The following is a 21242-nucleotide window of genomic DNA, read 5'->3' as shown; positions in this document are numbered from 1 at the left end:
CACGAGGGCGGGCGGCGGAGCGGCGGGAGCGGCGGACGCGGGGCAGGTGCGGGGGCGCGGGGGGAGCGGGGCCGGGGCCGGGGCCGGGGTCGGGGCCGGGAGGTGGCGGGGATGGTGGAACCGGGCAGGGCCGCGGGCAGGGCTACGGGCGAGGCCACCACGTCGCACGCCCCTCCCGACGCTCGCTGATGCGGAGAGAGGGGCTCTCGCGCCGCCGCCTGCTCTCGGCCCAGTGGGACGCTGGGCTGTGCGGGGAGGGGGGGAGGTCGGCAATCCCTTCATCCTGCAACAAGGCCAGGTGAACACTGTTCGTGATGCTCCGGTGGCCTGCGGCCTGTGGCCTGTCACCGTTCACCGGGAGCGGCAGGGTAGGAGCCCCAGTGACACGGTGTCAGCTGCCGGCAAAGCCCCAGTGACACGGGGGTGGGAATATTGGATTTTCCCCCGAGCCGATTTGCGCACAGTGAGTCAAACGTCGCAGTTCCTTCAGCTTCCTTCAGTTTGATGCCGTTTCTTAGTCCATTCCTTGTCTCGCTTTGGTGCGGTGACCACAGTGCTGTGGATGGAAGGAGCCCCAAGCCCTGTGACCTCGCAGCCCAGATGCTGCTGCCGCTGCCTCACCATTTCTTTTTCCAGGCCCAAAACTCATGAGCCTCTCTCTTGCCAGCCTCCATTTTTTGGGGGATGTTTTCCTAATGATGGGGATCCCCTTAGGCCCCCAGCCCTGTTTAGCCTGCGGCCAGCACAAGACTGCTCGCACAGGCACTGCAGGCTCTCATCCAGGTGAGACATGGTCTGTGCTGCTGGCAGGTGTGGGCAGGGCACCTAGCCTGCTTCCCAAAACCACAGGTTTCTTCCCCAAGCGTTGCTGGGAGCCGCGGCGCAGCACCGTGGGTGAGTGCCAGAGCAGGCTGGGCGAGATGTATCCAGTCTCTATCACATCCCCTATACAGGCCTGTTGAATATATGCAGTGATTTTCCAGCTGGTGAGCAGAAAATGCCTCTATACGGAGCTGCCAATGGCGTATTCAAGAGAGCTGCTGGTTTTATTAGTTATTACTATTATTGTTTTGATGAGGAGGGTGGCAGGGCCAGCTGTCACCTCCCGCTCATAGCCTGCAGGTCTGTGGGTCAGATGCATCATGGAGCGGGAGTAGATCGACTTGGCACATGGCTCCCACCATCTGTGGGGGTAGCAAAGCCACTGATGGGCTGGTGCTGGGAGCATCCTCAAATGGGACGGGGTATATGACCTTCCCTGCCCATTACTGGCTGTTCCTGGAGATGCTGTGGCATGGAAAGCAGACAGCTTGCTGGGATCACCCACCCTGGCAGTGCTGAGTGGTCCCTGTTGGTGTCAGCATGGTTTGGAGCAGGCAGTGTGTTTATTGGCCCCATCACTGCCAGGACCGTGCTGAAATGCAGAAGAAGTGCCAAGATGCTGCCATGAAGCTGAACAGGATTCGGCTGAGGGAGAGGAACCAGGTTTCCCTAATTTATAGCTGCCAGAGCACCACTGCGTGAGCAGCCTGTCCCAAACCCTGACCCCTTTTTGCTTGGCTTGGCCTCTAGTTTTCCTGTTAGATCCAGCTGCATTGGTATTGTTATCACTGCGGGATCATTGAGTTGTGCTGCCACAGGGACCAGCCTGCTCCAGTTACTGAGGTGGCACGCTCCAGGGTGGTTTTTCTGCCCAAGATAGCCAAAAAGCCAAAAGCACTGAGAAGGCGTGATGAGCGCGAGGAGGATGGGTGGCCAGTGGCAGAACGCGGCAGCCGGGTGACCCTGGTGCTGGAGGCAGTCCCGCAGCATCACTGCCGACGCTGTATTTGATTATTTTAAGAGAAGCACACCCGGCGCGATTTAAAGCAGCGATGATGCAGCTCCTGCCCAGGCTCCCCGTGGCCCCGGACGAGCCTTCCCCCGCCTGAGCTGCGCAGGGGCGGCTGGTGGCAGCCGCTCGCTCGCCCACGCACTGCCGGTGCCGGGCTGCGGCGCCGACACGGTTAAGGCACCGGCGGGATCGGGAGCCGGCTGCAGCCACCGGCGGAGCCAAACTTGCCGAGTCAGGATGTGAGAGCGGCAGGGAAGGCTCTGCAGCATCTTTGGGTGCTGTCGCATCCCGGGGCGCGGAGGGCTCGCCTTCCCCCTCTGCCAGACACCTTTTCCGGGGACTGAGCGGGAATGGGGTAGGAACCGTCATCCGCTGCGCTTGCCGCCGGCTGTAGCAGCTGCTCTGCGCCGGCACCGGCGCCGCTTCCCGAGACCCGCAGAGCCCGCAGCCCGGCGGCAGCCGGGATAGACTCATTGCCTTGTGTCTCCCGACCGCTCATCGCCCTCCGTCCGAGCACCGGAGACAGGTAGGTGCGGTGCTGGGTGACGGCGGGGCAGCCGCCGCGGCGCAGTGGGGAACGGGCAGTGTCGCACACCAGGGACCCGCGGGCAGCCCGATGGACCCCGTTACTTTGGCTCTGGTGTACGTGACGGCAAAGCCGGAATAACCCCGGCCGACATGCCCCGTGTGCTTTTGGGCTGTGTCATTGACTCGGGCAGCTGAGCAGCGCCGGTGCCGGCGCTTCGGCGGTCACGGGCGACCTCACGTGTCGCAGCTGAGTCCCCAGCGCCCGCCTGCCGCGGTGTCGTGAGGATGGGCTGCGCAAGGCGCGGGAGCCCACCCGGCCGGTCGGAGGGGCTCGGTGGGCTGGGAGATGCTGCGCTGCAACAAAGAACAGAGGCTCCCGGGCCAAAGGAAGGGGCAGGGCTGCTGCTCTGCGGATCCCTGCGGCGCCGGTGCGGGGGGGGGGGGGGGGGGGCACGGGACCAGCACGGGGCATGAGCGCAGAGGTGACGGCAGGAGGTGGCAGGAGGTGCCGAGGCGACAGAGCAGGGCAGCGTGAGTCATTGAGATAAAGTCACCTTCCCCGTGGCGTGGAGGGGGGCATTTGCTGCAAACACAGTGGAAAAAGGGGAGAAATAAGGGTGACAGGCACCTGCTCCCTGCGACATTACCTGCATCCCTCACCTGACTTGGGCAGGACGCTGGGGTGCCCAGGGCAAGTGTCCCCCAGTTCTCCCTGCCCCAGGGCTTCACCCTTGGAGGATCAGGCTCACTAGAAGCAGCAATGCCCCTACATTCACATTAATTCCATGTCCAGTTTCACCCACTCCTACTCTGGCAGGCTGCAGTATGTAGTCCTCTCCATTCTGGCCCAGCTCCCAGGGGCTTCCCTGCATGTCACAGCACCCACACTCCTGTACCACACTGTGCTACCAGGGATGGGAATGGACCTTGGTGGGAGCACAAATCATGACTGTTTCCTTCACCTGGCTCCTGGGTGCATCCTGCAGAAAACACTTTTCTTCCCTCTCAGGCCACTGCCAAAACTCCTGCAGTTGCAAACTCACAGCTGAGTTGTGCCATGAGGAAGCTGAAGGTGCAGGAGCAGTCTCAGGGAAGCACCAAGCTGCTGACACAGAGGGCATTGGATTTTTGGTAGTGCCTTTGGCTCAGAGAGCTCAGAGGGATTAATTGGCCCAAAGGCCATTTCACACTTTGGCTCTTCAGGGTGTAGAGCCCTGACCCGTGTGCCCGTGGTCCAGCTATGCTTGCCAGCAAAGTCCCTCTAGCACTGCCAGAGACCTGCCAGCCACTGCACTTGGTCCCCACAGCATTGCTGAGAGGCAGCAGGGAAGAGGCATCAGGTTCTGCTGAAAATTGCAGAGATCTAAGTTCCTGGCACCGCAGCCCCCTGGGATATTGAATCGGCCAGTCCTGAGCCATGCAGGAGTCCGGGGTTGTGGCAGTGCAAGCAAGGAGCTGCATGGCTGCACTGGGACACGGGGTCCGGCTATCCCCCCTGCAGGCATCCCCCAGCTTCCCTGCTTCCCTTAGCTTTGTTTTGCCGAGGCTAACGAAGTTTGGCGCAGCTGGCATGAGCAGGTAGAATAGTGCCCGGCCAGTGGTGGCTGCTGACCCAGCACTGCTGCAGGCAGCTGCCCACTGCCAGGCGAGGCCACGGGAGCTGCGGAGCCAACACTCGCAGCAGCCAGGAGAAGCCGGGGGGTCACAAGGGCTTGGGGGGCTCAGCTGGGTCCTGGTTGTAGGGCTCGGCAGGGTCCTGCTCTGGGCTCAGGTCAGCTCTGCGGATTCGAGAGAGAGCAGCTCCCTCCTGACTTCTCTAAGATAAACCCGGCTTTACTGAGGCTGCCTGGGCTCCGGCTCCAGCGCGGCTGTGGCTAAGGGAGATGTACTCCTGCAGCGCTCGGGAGGAGGGCAATGGGGATCTGTGCCGGGGGCTGCAGCCCGGCCGGGAGCTGCGGTGGGCGGCTCCGCGGGGATGGGATCGGCTGCCGCAGCTGCTGCCATTGGGCTGCGTGGGCTGCAGGGGCTGCGCCGGGATTCAGGCACGCCGGGCCGGGATGCCGGAGGGATGCAGGATGCGGGAGGGATGCAGGATGCTGGCACACTGTGCTGAGATGCAAGAGGGATGCAGGATGTGGATGCAGGATGCAAGTATGTCCTGCTGGGATGCAGGCAGGATGCAATATGCAGGCACACCATGCCAGGATGCAGGCATGCTGTGCCAGAATGCGGGAGGGATGCAGGATGCAGGCATGCTGTGCCAGGATGCAGGCGGGATGCGTGCCAGGACATGAGCACACTTTGTAAAGCCATGCTCCTGCTGAGCTCAGGGCAGCTGCGAGTGAGCCCACAGATCTCTCAGTCCCCATGTGGGAAACAGCAGCTTGTGATCTGCAGTGTAAAGATGGCATCTCACTGGCCTAAAGAAAGATGAGATAAATTTAAATCCCAGCCCCAGTTCTGTAGGGAAGTGTCATTGTTTTCTGTGATACTGGAAACTGCTGACAGTGTCGCAGGAGCAGGAGCACAGCTCCCAGGGAGTCATGCTGGATGCCCCTGGCATGGGGACAGGGACAAGGAGGGTCAGGGGTGCCTGAGGGTGAGCCCTCCTTTCCCTTAGAGCTCACTCACCCCTGTGCACACAGTCACATGTGGGCTGCAGGAAAAGCCAGACTGTTTTCCTCCCCTTAGCTTGTCCTTTTCAGAGGGACCCTCAGGGATGGCTTCGGGGTTTTCAGAATGTTTCACTTTTCAGACCCATATTTCCTCACCATTTCCTGAGATCTCAGGAACCCCAAGTTTGGAGAGAGCAGCCAAGCTGGGAAGTCAGAGGGACAGGCCTGAGGCAAGGTGGCTTTGGGATCAGTGGGTCAGGGTATGAGCCCCAGGGTCTGAGGCTGGCAGAGCTGCCATGCCCATGTCTCTGCCAATGCCACATGCCCGTTCAGTTCGAGATCTCCTGCAACAGGAAGCGCTGTCATGCGCGTGCCCCAAAAAAAACTCACTTCTTCCTCTTTTCCTCTTCCCCTGTGGCAGGGGTGAGGCGGCGAGTGGCTCCGGGGAGCCCAGGCTGGCTCCATGTATCCCGAATCCACCACTGACTCCCCAGCGCGACTCTCGCTGCGGCAGACGGGCTCCCCAGGGATGATTTACAGGTAAGGGTGTAGAGCTGTGCTGGGGCGACTCTGTGGGGATTCAAACCCAAGCCTGTGGCAACCCAGAACCACCACACTCCCTGAAACTGCCCTGATACTCCTAATCTGCCCCAGCATGCTTCATGCAAAAACTTCTGGCACAAAATCCCCACATAGCAGCGGCAATAGCAGCTTTTTGGGCACTGGTGCCTGTTATGGGCATAGGGGGCACTTTCAGGGTCGTGCCAGTGCCTGCTGCACTGTCCACTGTGATGTGACATGGGTGGGTGCCACTGACCCTTCCCACAGCCACTGACCCTGCCACTTACCCCCACTCCTCCTTTCTAATGGGGTTTGTAGCATCTTTCTTCTCTCTCCCCTTTGCTGTCGGAAGTGCAAGATACGGGAGCCCCAAGCGCCAGCTCCAGTTCTACAGGTAACCAGGCCCTTCCCCCACCCCAAAATCCCCCCAGCAAGTGGCTATGGCCCCTGCCATACCCAGATAATGCCAGCACAGAGTGCCCTGCCCAGTGTGCCAGGGTCTCTCTGGGTGGGATGGGCATCACAGGTGTGGCATCTCATCACCTGCTCGTGGGTTCGGGAGTGCGATGTGGGGACCCTGAGGTGTGGCTGGGTGGGGGAGACCATCCTCATGGGCTGTCCAAGTGGCAGAGTGTGGCCACATGGGTGTGGGGGGCAGCCACTGTGGGGTGTGGGGCTGTGCTCAGTTTGGGGGGAGCGTCCCATGCCAGTGCTGTGCCTGGAGAAGTCCCTGGCTTTTCCCAAGAGCAGCTCTGGGAAACCAGCCAGCTGCTCCACAGCTCCTGCTATTAGAAGCAGTCTCATTAAGTGGTACAGGAGGCAACAATCGCCCCCATCACCCTTTTACCGTCTGAAGCGAGGGCGGTGCTTCCTCACACACTCTGCCAGCAGCTGCTCCAGTGCTCCCAGGGCCACAACAGCCCAGTGGTGTGGGACTGGGTCTGGCCTGGCTGCTGTGGGGTGGGGGACCAGGGGCTGCCCCTTGACGGAACCGTGTCCCCTCCCCACTCCATCCCACACTTGACAGGAGGAGGTGAGACCAGCCAGCAATGAGATGGCTCAGTGGCACTGACAGCGTCCATCCTAGTGCTGCCACCAGCACTGCCGAGCCCCGGCTACGGGCAAGTTTTTGCTGCCAAACTGGCCTAAACCACTGGACACATCTGGTGCAAAAGGCTCCCAAGGCCAGCAGGCAGGAGCTTGTCTGTAGGCTGCCTTCAGGCAGCAGCCACCTGTGTTCATCACTCAGTTCTGTTTCGGGGCTCCCTCCTGGCGGAGGCTGCCTTTCAGTCCTGTCTCAGACCAGCTCCGACTCCATTGCCGCGGGGACCACAGGAGGGCTGTGCCTGCTGCAGGGAACCGTCTCAGCTCCCTGATGACCCCAGTGTGGAGCTGTCCCCACTGCCCTGTGTGCTGGTGACAGGGGGACCTGTCACCGCAGGGCGAGGGGCGGCGGTGCCAGCATTGATAAAGCAGCGGCACATCCTCGGGCTTTTAGTGAAGCGCCATGAATAATTTAACTCCCCTTCGCAAGGAAGAAAATCCCCTAATAGGGCTAATGGAGCGCGGCGAGAAGCCGGGCGCTGGGGGCCCGGCGCAGCCGCCAAGTGCTTTGGACGCCAAGCTCCGACACTCCCCTAATGCAAAACAACGCGGCGACCGCGGCTCGTATATCTGCCCCGGGGCAGCCCGGCCGCCCAGAGCTGCGCTGCTGCTGAGCAGCTTCCCCGGCGCGGTGAGTCGGAGCCGGCAGCGCGGGCGGGGAGCGGGGCTGGGCACGGTGGGCGATGAGCGGGGACGGGCACGATCATGGGGTAGCCGCTGCGGGCAGCAGGGAAGATTTTCCGTGCAGGGTGACTTGGGATTTGATGGCTTAGGGTGGTTTTCTATCGGAGTTTGGGGTCTTTCCTGGCTTTAGGCAGGCTGGTGGCTGCCAATTTCCCAGCTTGGCAAGCCAGGCTGGCCAGACATCTCTCCGGGCAGCTGCCCCGCCTGTCGCCCACTTGTTGACGCTGCTAACAGTGCCGTTATCCCACAGAGCCTGCGCTCTGTCCCCCATCCCTGCTCCTTCCTCGCAAAACAGCCTCTCCCGCTTGGGCATGGCACAGCTTATCCTTGGCAGATCCTGCAGCCCTGCTGCCTCTCATCCCAGGAGCACTGGGATTTCTGCTATCAAATGGCCATGAAGGCACCCACCACCTCTGCACTCTCTCGGCCGTCCAGTTCTGTTCTGCCAAAAATCAGGGAAGTGTCAAGATAGGGCAGCCGGTGGATTCCCACCCCGTTCCTCAGAGCAGCACAGATCAAACCCCTAGCTCTGCTTGCTGCAACCGTTTTGCTGCTGTAGAGCAGTGGTGCAGCCTGCTCAGGTTTCTTCTTGCTGCTGTCAGGTGAGAGGATCCTACCAGGGCAAGGAGATCCCACTGGGAATAAGGAGATGCCCATACCCAGCAGGAGCCGCCAGCACTGCCCTAATTAAAGCTACCAGCTACGGAGAAGGGCTGGTGCTGGAGGTGCAGGGTCCAGTCTTCAGCTTTGAGGTGTGGCAGGAAGAGGCTAATGACCAGGATTCTGTTTAGCTTTGCCACAACAGAGGGAAAGATTTCCTTTCCATGTCTCCTGGCTTTCCAGGCCCAAGCCCCCCTACAAAGCAGGAGGAGCACAGAGTGGTCTCTGACAGCACCGGATGCCAAAGGAGACCCCCAGGATTTTGGTCATACTTGGCCAGCTGCTACTCCATATCCTCTGTGTTTCCTTCTCCTTTCCTCTGGTGGTCACACCTCAGTGGCAGAGAGCACTTCACTTTTGGCTCCTGCAACTGTCAATTTGAGCTTCACAGGGAAAGAAAAAACCACCAGTGGGCGCCTGGCTGGAGCCTGATGCTGGTGCAGATCTGTCACAGTGCATCCCCAGTGGCCACTCTGGCACCAATGCCACAGTTTTGGCCCCAGTCCCTGCTCCCTGCAGACACTGAAAAAAAACAAGGGAATTTGCAGAGAGAGGCACAGAAATCGATGCTGGTGCCACCGCCAGTGAGGTCCCAGCCATAGAGACAGCAAGGACTCGGGTGTGCGAGGAGCCCACCCTGCGGCAGGCTATTTTCGGCAGTCGCACCGGCTGGGAGGTCGCTGCCGCGGTGGTGGGGAAGGTGTTGGCTGGTGGCGCACATTGCGGCAGCGTGACGCAGGCACAGTGAGCACCCAGTGCCCACAGACCCTCTGCCCATGTCCACCCTTTCCAGGGAGCCCCACGGGGATCCCTTTTCCATCCCGATTTTCCTTGCCCACTGGCGCACAGTGCCAGATTCTCACCAGCTGCTCACCATGCCTCGGCCAGTTCCTGGGGCCCACTGCGTCCCTTGCAGGGATGCAAACCGGTGCAGCCCAGACAGTGCAAGCTGGGAGCCAGCACAGCCGGGCCACGGGCCACACTGCTGCATCGTGGCTTGGGGCAGCTGTGGCAGGCACCACCGCAGCCTCAGACACGGACTGTGCCACATCCGTGTCCTGCTGCTTCTCCTGTTGTGCTTCAGCTCCCACACCAAGCTTTGCTCTGCTGAAGAGACCGGCTTTGTCCTGGCAAGGGTGGGTCCCACCACTCCGGCGTGGCAATGCGGGCAGGGCTGTGCCCTGAGTGGCAAGGGAGCCCACGTTGTGCTTTCCCAGCTCTCTCCGTAGCACCACAGAGTGTTTGGTGGCGTGGCTGGCCTGCAGAGCCCGCGCTCGGGTGGCAGGATGCTCTCCATGACCTACAGTGAGAGCCTGCGCAGCGTGGTCAGCCGGCCCAGCCCCGAGTGGGGGCTGCCCCCAGCCCCCCGGGCGGCCGACGGGCTGGAGCTGCGGCGGCTGCGGGACGTGCGGGCGGCGGCGCAGGTGAAGACTCTGGAGGAGTTCCTGCGGATGCACGGGCTCTCCCTGGCCGACAGTACCGCCCACGCCACTGGCATGAAGTACAGGTAAGGCAGCACCGCGAGGGCGGTGAGGGCCGAGGTGAGGGGATGACACAAGGGACGCTGCTTGGTTCTGATTTGACACCTCGTCAGGAGAACGGCTCTCACCTAAGCTCACCTCGGCTCCCCTGTGCCGTGCCAAGGCTGGGAGGAGCCGATGCCCTTGGCACGGCATGCGCCGGGGAGGCGGCAGCCGATCAGCGCCGTTAGCACTTTCCTACTTGGTGATCTTTGAGCTTCTCACTTGACATTCCTGTTTGCTCTTTGGGCATTTGCAGATGCAAACATCCTCTGAGCTTTAAAGATTAGGCACCTGGAGCAAACAGCCGCCAAAGAGGCTCTTGTTTCTGCCTCAGAGGTGTAAATCTCCATCTGATGTGGGTACATCTCTGCATGACTGGGGGGGTACATCTTTGCCTGACAGGGGTTCATCTCCACCTAATGGGTGTAAATCTCCGTCTAACAGAGGTACATCTCCGCCTGATGGGTGTGCATCACAGAGCGGCTGCCTCATTAATTTTGCATGTGGGTCCTGGTGAAAGGTGTATCAGGATTTCAGCCGATGTCCTTGTCAGGAGGACACTCCAGGAAGCTGGAGTGGTGGCCACAGCCCCTCAGAGGGATAGGGCTGCTCTGCCCAACACACCCCTCCCCACTCTCCCCTAGCATTGCGGGTGGGGCAATGAGGTGCAGGGCCCAGCACCCCCAGCAACCCAGCTCAGGCTTTGGGGGACACCAGGGCTGAGGACAGTGCCTGTTCTCCGGTGACAGGGGGTGGCCCTTGTCCCCTGCTGCAGCGAAGCCCCCAGGAGCTGGCAGCTCTGCCGGCTCCTGCCATGCTGCACTATGCCATGCCGTGCCGCGCCGCGGGCCAGGTTCCCCTCCGCTCACAATGACCGCGATAACATTTACACAGTGGCAAGAGCCCATCTAATATTCATGGAGACATTATTTATTGATGGGAGCAGCTGGCACAGACACCCCAAAGGTGCTCCTTCTTTGGGCATGTCCCTGCTGCCACCAAAATTTGTGGGGTTTCTCATCCTCTGGGGGCTGACAACTGCTGCCAGGTCCCCCCCGCACTGGAGCTGGCGCTGGTGCTGGTAGGATTACCAGCTAAGGAGCTTTGTGAGAGAGGGAAGCGGAGAAGATTACAAGATTTTTCATTAGGTTTGGGGCAAATGTGCATAATTTCCTGCAAGCCCCGTCGCTGCATTTTGCTCCATCCTGAGGGGCACGGCAGGTGCTGCTGGCAGCAGGACGGTGCTGTAGTGTGCTGACTTGTGTCCCTGCTTCGGCAGGAGGTGCTAGGCTGGGATTCACCTCACTCGACTTCGCTTGCACTGGGAAAAATAGGGGGAATGTGCTGCTGGTGCTGTGGCCCCGAGGGCGACAACTTCGGCCAACAGCTGGGCTCTGCCGCGGAGCCATCGGCATCGCCGCCACCTGCGCTGCCGCCCCGCCGTGGGGTTGGCGGTGCACACGCGTTGCTGCCAGAGGGTTTGGTTTCGGACCCGTGTAGGGAAATCTTTACTGTGCATGGCCGGAGGGAGGCAAGGAAAGACCTCTTCACTCCGCAGCCTCAGCCCTCGCCGCGCCCTAAACCGCGGCTGGGCCAGCAGCCGTACCCGCGGGAGGATGGCCAGCGGGGCGCAGGGGAGTCCTGCCCCGCCACGGCCACTCCGGAGGGGACCGGCAGCGGCTGTGCCCCTCCCACCTGCCCGCGTGCCGCTCGTTCGCTCTCTTCCTGAGCTCATCAAATATTGAGGGCAGGAGGGCTGACGGGAGCGCTCCGCGCCCGCCGCCTCGCAGCCCCCCGCCGTCACGTTGGCGGCGCGCGGGAGGAGCTCCCCGCCTCGCCCGGGGCGCCGGCTAAATTTAGGCAGCTGGCGCTGCTGCCCGCCGGAGCAGCATGCAGGTCTCCTTTGTGTGCTCCGAGCACAGCATCAAGAGCCGGAGCGCGGAGGACCGGCTGAACCGACAGAATGCCGGCAGCCCCAGCCTCGGCACCCGCGGCAAGTTCCGCGCGGTGGCCATGGTGGCCCGCAGCCTGGGGCAGCTCTCGGTGCAGAACGCCCCCTCCTCCAGTGACTCCAGCGTCAAGCAGCCGGGGATGAAATACCGGTAGGAAACGGGCACTCCTGGGGCTTTCCCTGTTCCTCACTGTGATCGGGGTGGCGAGGGGGGACTGGGAGCCAGGGGCACCGCACTCCCCTGATCTCCGGTTTGCGTCCAGCTCTGTCGGTTTCTCGTCGCTAAAAGTGCTGACCGTGCGCCTCCGTGCGCTTCCTCGCTGTTTGCTCCTGTCCCCTTAGGGCAGCTTTGATCCAGCCGCGCGTAAAATTTTCAGGATGGGGGAGAGAAGGGACCCTAAAATTAAGGGTAGGATTAGTAGCATCCTCAGTGTCTGCCAAGCCGGGCTGGCTGCCGAGCCGGGGGGGTCTGGGAGTCACGGTAGCGTTAATCCGGGCTGCCATGGCATCCTTTCGGTGCTGCTGGAGACTCAGTGCCCTGGGAAGCCAGTGCAGAGCCATAAGCGGCTCTGGCTGCCCATGGTGGTTCTGGAAACGGGGTAGTGTGTGTATGTGGGGCTCCCCTGGCCAGCACCCACAGGGCTCACACACCCCATGTCCTGGCTTTGGGCAGAGCACTGAGGGCTTCCCCCATTGAGGCTGAGTGTGCACCCAGGTGTGGGGCTGGGGCTTCCCCCGGATGAGCATGGACCCCAGGACAGGGTAGAGCCCCCCCCCCAAGATGAGCCTGCACGCCATGGTCCAGCTGCCAGCGGCCGCGTGCCTCCGCTGCAGCCCAGATGTGCCAGCATTAGGCAACAAAGTGTGTCAGGCCAGCAGAGCGCTGGGGTGAGCTTGGCTGTCACCCACCAGTGTCATCCAAATCAGCCAAGTCCCCTTACCTGGGCACTGGGGAGGGGGCTGGTCCTGTTCTGTCCAGCTCTCAAACACCAAACCCTTGCAGTGGTAACAGCAGTACTGGGACAATGTGCGGTGGCATCCTCAGGGCTCAGTGCTCCTGCCCCACAGTCATGCCCTCATCCAGAGGAGGAGCATACCAGCAACAGCCTCTCCCAGGCAATGGGTGATCAGCTCGGGAGTCTCCACTGGTGACTGCTGGAGGGACAGTGGCACAGGGGGATTCTCCAAGCAAGTGGATGGGATAGGAAGGCCACAGCATAGTGTGGGGGAGTGCTTGGCCTTCGCAAGGTCTGCCAGTATCTCTATTGGGCAGCCTGTCAACGCACTTTTGGGCTGTAATGCCGAGAGCAGCGATGGCCACCTGCCCAGGGGAACCCCAGCAAAGCTCTTGGAATGTCCAGGATGAGGCAGGTGCTCTCTACTCCACATGGCAACCCACCTTCACGGGGGCTTGAACCACCACTGGCCCACGGCCATGACCTCTCCCTGCCACAAAAAGCTCTAAAAACACCGCAGGACAGGGGGAGCGCCATTGCCTCCAGATGCTGGGCAATAACTGGCAGCACAGGGGGATGCTGCCCTGACTCAGTGCAGCCCACGGTTGCCCATGGCCGGGCCACAGCCACTCCCTGCCCGGCTGCCGGTGCCCGTGTCGGCGGTGCCGGCGGTGGCGGTGCCTCCAGTTGCTATGCGACACCCGCGCGGGCGAGCTGCCGCGGCTCACCTACACTTTATTTATTTTAACGCTCATTTCTTGAGCCTTTGTCATTTTTAACAAGTAACTGGCTCTCCATCACCACGGCGAAGGCGTCTGCCAGCCTGGCCCCCTTCCCGAAAGCTGTTCTCCAGTTCCTTGTGCCGGTCAGATTTTCTGGGGTGCTCCATTTCTCCAGGATGTTGCTCTACTCCCGAGCACCCTCGCCTGGTGCGAGCCCTGTGCTTCCCTGTGCGATGCAGAGAACAGGCACAACTCATGCCATGTATGCGATGCTTCAGTCCTGACCATGAGCATGCCGGCTCCTCTTCCTCCAGTCTCATTCCCCAGTGCCAGCGGCACTCTCGGGGCAGCCAGACACCCCAGCCTCATCACAGGAAGCAGCTTTAACGAGGTCACTGCTCTCCCTATAACCCTGCCAGGCATGGCATCGCTGCGCAGGTGCAGGCAGTGCCATTACTGAGCTCTGGGATGCCCAGCCTGGTTAATCAGTTGAGAAGGGACTCCCCAGTCCCTGGAACCATCCCAGGTGGCGATGGGGACCAGGGGCCACCACCACACCTCCCAGTCCTCGCACCCAGTGTGTTTGGTGGCATGCAGGATGCATGAGACAGCATTTTGGGGCTTTCTGGCACCTTTCCTAATGGTCTCTGTCTTCCAGGAACCTCGGGAAGTCTGGGCTACGTGTGTCCTGCTTGGGTCTGGGTAAGTGCCAGGGTTTGCCACAGCCCCTCGGCATCCCCTCAGTTCCGCAGCAGCTGCCGGCACTCCCGGGCCAGGGCAGCACTCGCTTGCCCCGGCAATGTTTGCAAAGGGAAGGAAAGGGTTTTCCTCAGCCCTGCGGCTGTTTTGAGTCATGGCCCAGAAATTGTCAAATTATTTTCTCTTTTTCTGACACGATAGGAAGCGACTGGGCCATGCTGGGAGCACCACAGTGCACGCGGCAGGGCCAGCTGTGGCCACCACGTGCCACGGCTGTGCTGAGGGAGCCAGGGTGGGTGGCCAGGGGCTTGAGGTGGCGGCGCTCGTTGTTCACCACATTCACCATGCACACACCTCTCTCTCTCCTGCAGGAACATGGGTGACTTTCGGAGGGCAGATCACAGATGAGGTAAGGCTGCACCCCTCCACCCCAACCCTCCCCAGTCTTTCCTTGGTGAGTGGGGCAGGGATGGGGTAAGCACAGCTGCGGCTGTGGCCTGGGCGCATGAGGCATGCCGGAGCTCACCAGCACTCTGCGCACGCGCCCGTGCACCGGCTCTCGGCCGACCCCGCTCTCTCCTCGCAGATGGCGGAGCAGCTGATGACTTTAGCTTATGACAACGGCATTAATCTCTTCGACACGGCAGAAGTCTATGCTGCTGGCAAGTAGGTACCCTGCTCTGGCAGTGCCAAAGAGGTCTCACCCTACACCCTGACTCCCACCAAATCACAGTGGCACTGGGAGTCTCCCAGGTTTGCCAGCTGCAAAGCAGCTTCCAGGACAGGGCTCTGAGCTCTTGCTCACAGGGGGAGTTGTGGTACTGGTGGCTTTGCGTGGTGGCCTGTATCATGCAGGTGCAGCCATGCACCCTCCCAGCACAGCTGTACCCAGGGCATGCTGGCCCAGGGGCATTGGCGTGTGCCCATGCTTTCAGTTGAAATTAGCAAGCTCATGCACTGGGGGCAGTTTAGCTCTGGGCGCCACAGCAAGGGGCAGCATCCCCACAGCCAACTGCAGTTGCCTCTTATTCTCTTGGGGTCTGGGGCTGTCCCTGCTGACTGCCACCACTCCTCATGGCCGCAGGTGCCAATGGCTGATATCCCCTTCCCTTGTAGGGCTGAGGTGGTGCTGGGGAACATCATCAAGAAGAAAGGGTGGAGGTAAGCCAGATGCCACCCCTATTTGGCAAAAGTCCCGATGGGCTGGGGAAAACTGGTGGAGAAGCCTTGGGCAGGAGTGTGCAAGGTGCACGGGACTTTACAAGTGCAACCACCAGTGATTCTCTTTCTCCTTGCAGACGGTCCAGCCTGGTCATCACCACCAAAATCTTCTGGGGAGGAAAGTAGGTAACACCAACCCTCCAGCAGAGCAGCTGGCACTGGTCAGGCTCTCATCCCAGGCTCTCACCCGCCTTTCCTTTTCCAGGGCCGAGACAGAGAGGGGCCTGTCCCGAAAACACATCATAGAAGGTAGGGGGAGGGATGAGGGCACTCGCCAGGTGCTGCTGGCCCTGGTGCCAGGCTGTGCCTCACCGTCTGCCTCACTGCTGGCAGCATGGGGCTCAGCTCACCTGACAGCCCCATCCATGCTGCAGGTCTGAAGGCATCATTGGAGCGGCTGCAGCTGGAGTACGTGGACGTGGTGTTTGCTAACCGGCCCGACCCCAACACGCCGATGGAAGGTGAGTGTGCGCAATGGTGCCATGCTCCTCCCCGCCGCCTTTCATTGCTGTCGCGGTTGGTTTGCGCCAGGCTTGTGTTTCAAGGGCATTTTCCCTCCTGAGCAGAATCCGCTCCTCCGCCACCACTCGTGCCAGACTTCTGCCACCCCTGCCCAGTGCCAGGACCCTCTTGGGCTGCAGCGGGGCGGGTTGGCGGTGCGGTGGCAGGTCACTGCCCCTGTCCCAGCAGCGGTGACTCCACTTTCTCTAAATCTCTCTTTTATCACCAGGGGACCCATTTAGTTCCTCCAAGTCCAGGACTTTCATCGTAGAAGGTACTCCCTGCCCGCACTCTGCCCGCCAGCCGCTGCCTGTCCCAGCGGTGTTTCCTGGGACAGAGCCCCCACTCCTCTGTGATCCCCCATCCTTGTTCCACCCTCTCAAGCAAACCCCGCCATGAGATGCAGAGGCAGCGGCAGCACAACACAGACACACCCCTGGCCCTTCAGACTGTACTGCAGTTTAAAGGACAAAAAGCAGAGAGGCTCCCACCCCCAGGGTCCTGCCGTGGGGTGCCCTTGGCACATGCCGGGGTCTGCAGCAGGGTCCCTCCCTGCCAGGGCAGCTATGAGCATGCTGGGGTGTGTGCCCCGGTGCCAGCCGGGCGAGCCTCGTGCCCCTAGCCCTCCCCGCTGCCTGCCTTTGGCTGCAGGAGCACGCCTTGGCTTGGCCCCAGCCCGCATGGCTCAGGGCTGGCTCCCCCCAAGACCCCTGAGTGGCTCACACAGGGTTCAGGCTTCCCTCCGTGGGTCTCTGTGTGTGGGTGATGCATCAGTCCCTCCCCCTGCAGCAGTGCCAGTGCTGGTAACCCCACAGGGCATGGGACCACTGGCAGAAGCCTCAGGCTGCTCTCCATGCAGGGAGAGCCTGGCACCGTGTGAGCATGTCAGGTCGGCTGTGGTCCCTGGCACATCCTGAGTGGCTGCTGCTCCCTCTGTCCCCATCCCGCTTTTCTGAAAGCATCCCCTGGACACCACCCAGTTCCCACCGCAGCATTGGGCAGTGGGATGCTCACCATCCATCAACGCGGTGCAAGCCCCGTTCTGCCAGTGCAGCCCCTGCTAAACCCCATCTGCCACTCTCTCCTTCCCTCCCGGCAGAGACAGTGCGAGCCATGACCCATGTCATCAACCAGGGGATGGCCATGTACTGGGGGACCTCGCGCTGGAGCTCCATGGAGATCATGGTAGGGGCCCAGGGGACCGGGGCGGCTGCAGCACAGCAGCCCCAGCGATGCCGCTGACGTTGATTTAATTAGACAGCAGCCGTTGGGAGCCAAGCGTGTGCAGATGCACTTAAGCCTTAATTATTTTTTGGGGCGGCCACTCAGGACTTGGCTGGGGGGTTCAGCAGGGGGCTCGGGGGGAGCGGCAGGGCGCTGAGGGTCCTGGCTCCTCTTCTGCAGGAGGCGTACTCGGTGGCCCGGCAGTTCAACCTGATTCCGCCGATCTGTGAGCAGGCTGAGTATCACATGTTCCAGCGGGAAAAGGTGGAGGTGCAGCTCCCTGAGCTCTTCCACAAGATAGGTATGACAGTGGGGATTTCTCCCCAGCCCCCCAAAGCACAGTGCTCCCCAAGCCCAGTGCTGCTGAGGCCGGGTGCCAAGGCCCCTGAGGGAGCTGGGAGCAGCAGTGTCATCCCCCATTCTGCTCTGTCCCCAGGTGTTGGAGCCATGACCTGGTCCCCACTGGCCTGTGGCATTGTCTCGGGGAAGTACGATGGGGGCATCCCCCCCTACTCCCGTGCCTCGCTGAAGGTGAGCTGCACCAGGGCTGGGAGGGCACACGGGGATGGACAGAGCTGGGGGAGTAGGGCTGGGGGCCTTGTGAAGTCCCTACAGGAAAAGGAACTCCAGGAGCCACAACCCAGGGAGTTTGGGGATGCCCTGCCTGTGAAAGGTGCTGGTGCACCCTGATCCCACCACAACACCCCTTCCAATTCCCCAGGGATACCAGTGGCTGAAGGACAAGATCCTGAGTGAAGAGGGCCGGCGGCAGCAGGCAAAGCTGAAGGAGCTGCAGGCCATCGCTGAGCGCCTGGGCTGCACCCTGCCCCAGCTTGCCATCGGTAAGAAGATGGGGGACAGTGTGGGACAGCTGGGGGTGAAAACAGGGTTATCTGGGCTTTGCTCAAGCTCTGCTCTCCCTCCTGTCCCAGCCTGGTGCCTGCGCAACGAGGGTGTCAGCTCCGTCTTACTGGGGGCCTCCAATGCCGACCAGCTGATGGAGAATATTGGAGCAATACAGGTCAGTGCTCCCAAGAGCAACATTTGCCCACAGCACTCACTGCTCTGCTGCACTGTGCGGGAAAAGAGGGTTGCAAACCCAGCTCCATAACAGGTTTTGCTTGTCGTGAAGGCGAGAAGCAGAGACAAGGCTTTGCTGGGCTGAGGGGGCAGGGTCAGGCCTGACTCAGGCTCTGCCTAAGTGGGTCACCCAGCCAGCAAGCTGGGGCTTGTGGCACGAACGTGGTGGGGTGGAGGCGGAGAGCATCCTGCCACGCACACCGGGGTCACAATCCCAACTCCCAGCATTGTCCCCATCCCCCGCAGGTCCTTCCAAAGCTGTCGTCTTCCATCGTCCACGAGATCGATAGCATCCTGGGCAACAAACCATACAGCAAGAAGGACTACAGATCCTAAGCGCGCGCGAGCACGCCGCCCGCCGCGCAGCCCTCGCCGCCCGTTCGCTTGCTTACGCTTTGTTGGAGCAAAGTGGAGAGTGTGGTTTGCACCGCGAGCGCCGAGAGCCAGCGCTCCCGCCCGCGCTGCCCCGGACATGGCGCCGCGGCCGCCCGGCCCGGCTCTGCGGCGCAGGGACGGCCGGCGGGAGGCGAGCCCCGAGCTGCCCGGCCGGCCTGCCCGCAGCCGGAGCCGCCGCGGGGACCCGTTGCATGCGTGGCTCCTCTGCCTCCGCGTTGGCGGAGGCGGCGGGCGCGGGGGGCACGCGGGTGCTGTACGCCCACGAGGCCGACAACACGAAGCTGTTCCCCAGCCTGCGCCCCGGCCTCGCCTCTGCCCTGCGCCGCCGGCACCGCGGGACGGAGCGCCTGATCCTGGGGAAGGGGTGCGTGGGATGCCGGCAGGGAGGGAGATCTCTACGGGAAGAGCCTGGGGTGCTCCGGCCGAGCACGGGGCAGGGCTCTGCTGCGGGAGGGGCCGGGCCGGGGGAGTGCGTGTGGGCACGGACACACGGAGACGCAGGGACGTGCAGACATGCGGGGACGTCCAGACGTGTGGATTTGCAAACAGCAGCTGTGGAGGTGAACACAGCCCACACACGCCTTCGGCTGTATCTGCACAAAGCTACTGAAAGCCTCTACACATGCACCCACACACTCCCATTACAGGAGTGTCTACAGACACACACACACACACACACAGTCACACACGGACAGGTGTAGATACAGATGTAGCCCTACCTCCACCTCTCTCCCTGATATCAGCCTCTGAGAGATCAATACCTATTTACATATACAGATACCTGTATGTAGATGTGTACACACACCTCTGAAAATTACATATATAATGTATATGCACACACATGTAGACACATGTGCTTGCATATATAGACATACATGGTTCCATGTATTGATCAATATATGTAATGTATACATGCGTGCATATCCATATAAATATATTGCTAGAGCAGCACCCATGTTTGTATGGATATATGCACACATGAAAATTACTGGTATGTACTTAAATGTGTGTATATGCAGATAGATGTGTATATACAGATATCGGTGTAGATATCTCTATATCCCTACCGAGCTCTTCAACTATACACTCATGTCTCTATACATCTATAAACATATGCCATATACACACATGGGCACAGATATTTGTAATCTAGATATAGCTATAGCTACATATATATAGCTGTATGTCTAGCTATAGCTATATATATATATGGATACATATATGATAGATACAGAGAGATAGATGATACAAAAGCTATAGAGCGAACAATATAACTATAGCTACACGTATCTCTTTATAGCTCTCTGTGTACTCTGTGCAGAACAAACATTTTGCCAATACCTATATATATATGTATCCATATCCACATACATTTATACAGTTTCCTCTATCTCTGCACACATAAATATAAAAATTGTAAATATATGTGCAAACCCTCAGCTCTGTGTGGTGTGTGTGAGCTCTGTGCACTGTCTGTGCGTAAACTGTGCACTCTGGGCACGTGTATGAGCTTTGTACAGTGTGTGTGAGCTCTGGAGTGTGTGTGAGATGTGTGCATTGAGCTCTGCACAATGAGAGCTCTGTGCACAATGTATGTGTTTATCTGCTGTGTAGCCATGGCTGCACCTACAGCCCACTATAAATGTGTGTGTGTGTACAAACACAGGGGGTCTCTCTTGACCCCAATCATGACATCAGAGCTCCCCTCTCTATATGGTTGAGAGTCAGTGTGAATACCTCCTACAGCCACACACCTACACCTTTAGGTACATGGATTTACCTGCACTTATGTATAAATATATCAAAATTACAAATACATGTGTCTGTGTACACATACACACACCTGTATAGCCATACACAAAGATCAACACACCTATATAGCCATACAGAGATATAGATATGGAGATGTGTAGATATATAGATACATCTACACATGTATGTGTATGCATGTGCATATACTCAAAAACACACATTTATGTGTATTCTTACATACAGATGTATATGTATGTGTATATATACATCTAAATATAGATCTATGCATCCATACCATGTATAGATCTATGTACATATATCCATTATCTACCCATACCTGTGGCTACACACACTCACAAGTCTGTATGTACACAAATACACATGCATTAAAACCACAAATACATTATATAGACATGTATAATATACAGGTGTGTATGCACAGATACACCCACATAGCAGTACCCAAATAAATCAGTATTTCTAGCTCTGTATGCTTACATAAAGATATATATGCACACACAGATCTAAAACTTACAGTTCTGTGCATATCTGCGTGTGTGTACACAGATCAACACATGCTGTATATGAAGAGGCACATGTGTGAGGGTGATGTAGACATATATGTGCATTCATGCAGAGGTTACAGTATCTGTGCAGATACACACAACATTCTCAGGTCTGTCAGTGTCCATGTATGCATGTTCCTGTGTCTCCACGTGCACACATTGTGTACATGCATGTGTGTGTAGACATCTGTCTGTGTCTGTGGACATGTGTGTGTGTGTGTGTGTGTGGAGACATGTGCAGGACATCAGGGGTACCAAGACCATGGCCAGGCCCCCCCCAAGGCTGCACCACCATCCCTTCCCCTGCCAGACTCCACTACATCCTTCCCAAAGGATTTATTAAAACACAGAACAGAAACCGGGACACACAGAGCACGAAGCGGATGCAGGGGCGTTGCTTACGGCTGCCGGTGTCACCACGCTCGAGGTATCCCCATCCCAGTTCCAGCTGTCCCCTCTGTCCCACCCACATCCCCTCCATCTGCCTGCCCCAAGCCCGGCACATGTGGAACTCCAGCCACACCACAGCAGTGCCAGGGATTCCAGCAGGGCAGCAGCAGGCATGGGCTTGCTCAAACACCATGAGGACAAAGAGACGGCCCTTAGGGGGAAGCTGGGGAGCACAGCCGGCTGGGACATGGCACCACTGGCCTCCACTCACCCCC

The 21242-nt window shown here is 59.6% G+C and overlaps 1 protein-coding gene across 5 annotated transcripts; it reads left to right on the top strand.

The window, feature by feature from the left end:
• Positions 1–2: 2 nt before the first annotated feature.
• Positions 3–18333, top strand: KCNAB2 (potassium voltage-gated channel subfamily A regulatory beta subunit 2). 5 transcript variants are annotated; one of them, XM_005528337.3, is made up of 16 exons: positions 3–46; positions 5399–5517; positions 5891–5932; positions 13797–13840; positions 14209–14246; positions 14424–14503; positions 14954–14998; positions 15136–15180; positions 15264–15307; positions 15433–15519; positions 16659–16744; positions 16964–17084; positions 17220–17314; positions 17505–17625; positions 17716–17804; positions 18110–18333. In XM_005528337.3, the coding sequence occupies exons 2-16, from the start codon at positions 5441–5443 to the stop codon at positions 18197–18199; spliced, it is 1104 nt and encodes a 367-aa protein (XP_005528394.1). In that variant the 5' UTR covers positions 3–46; positions 5399–5440; the 3' UTR covers positions 18200–18333. The 5 variants fall into 5 exon arrangements, with proteins under 5 accessions (XP_005528394.1, XP_005528395.1, XP_087922714.1 ...); XM_088066588.1 differs by lacking the exon at positions 3–46 and adding an exon at positions 1678–2360; XM_005528338.3 differs by lacking the exon at positions 5891–5932.
• The last annotated feature ends 2909 nt before the right edge of the window (positions 18334–21242 follow it).

Source organism: Pseudopodoces humilis, chromosome 24 (genome assembly GCF_049639895.1).
Source record: "Pseudopodoces humilis isolate 2021_Gansu_Grassland_sample_001 chromosome 24, ASM4963989v1, whole genome shotgun sequence".
NCBI classification, from domain to species: domain Eukaryota; kingdom Metazoa; phylum Chordata; class Aves; order Passeriformes; family Paridae; genus Pseudopodoces; species Pseudopodoces humilis.
The sequence above is the reverse complement of the archived record's forward strand: the minus strand, read 5'-3'. Positions and strand labels throughout refer to the sequence as shown.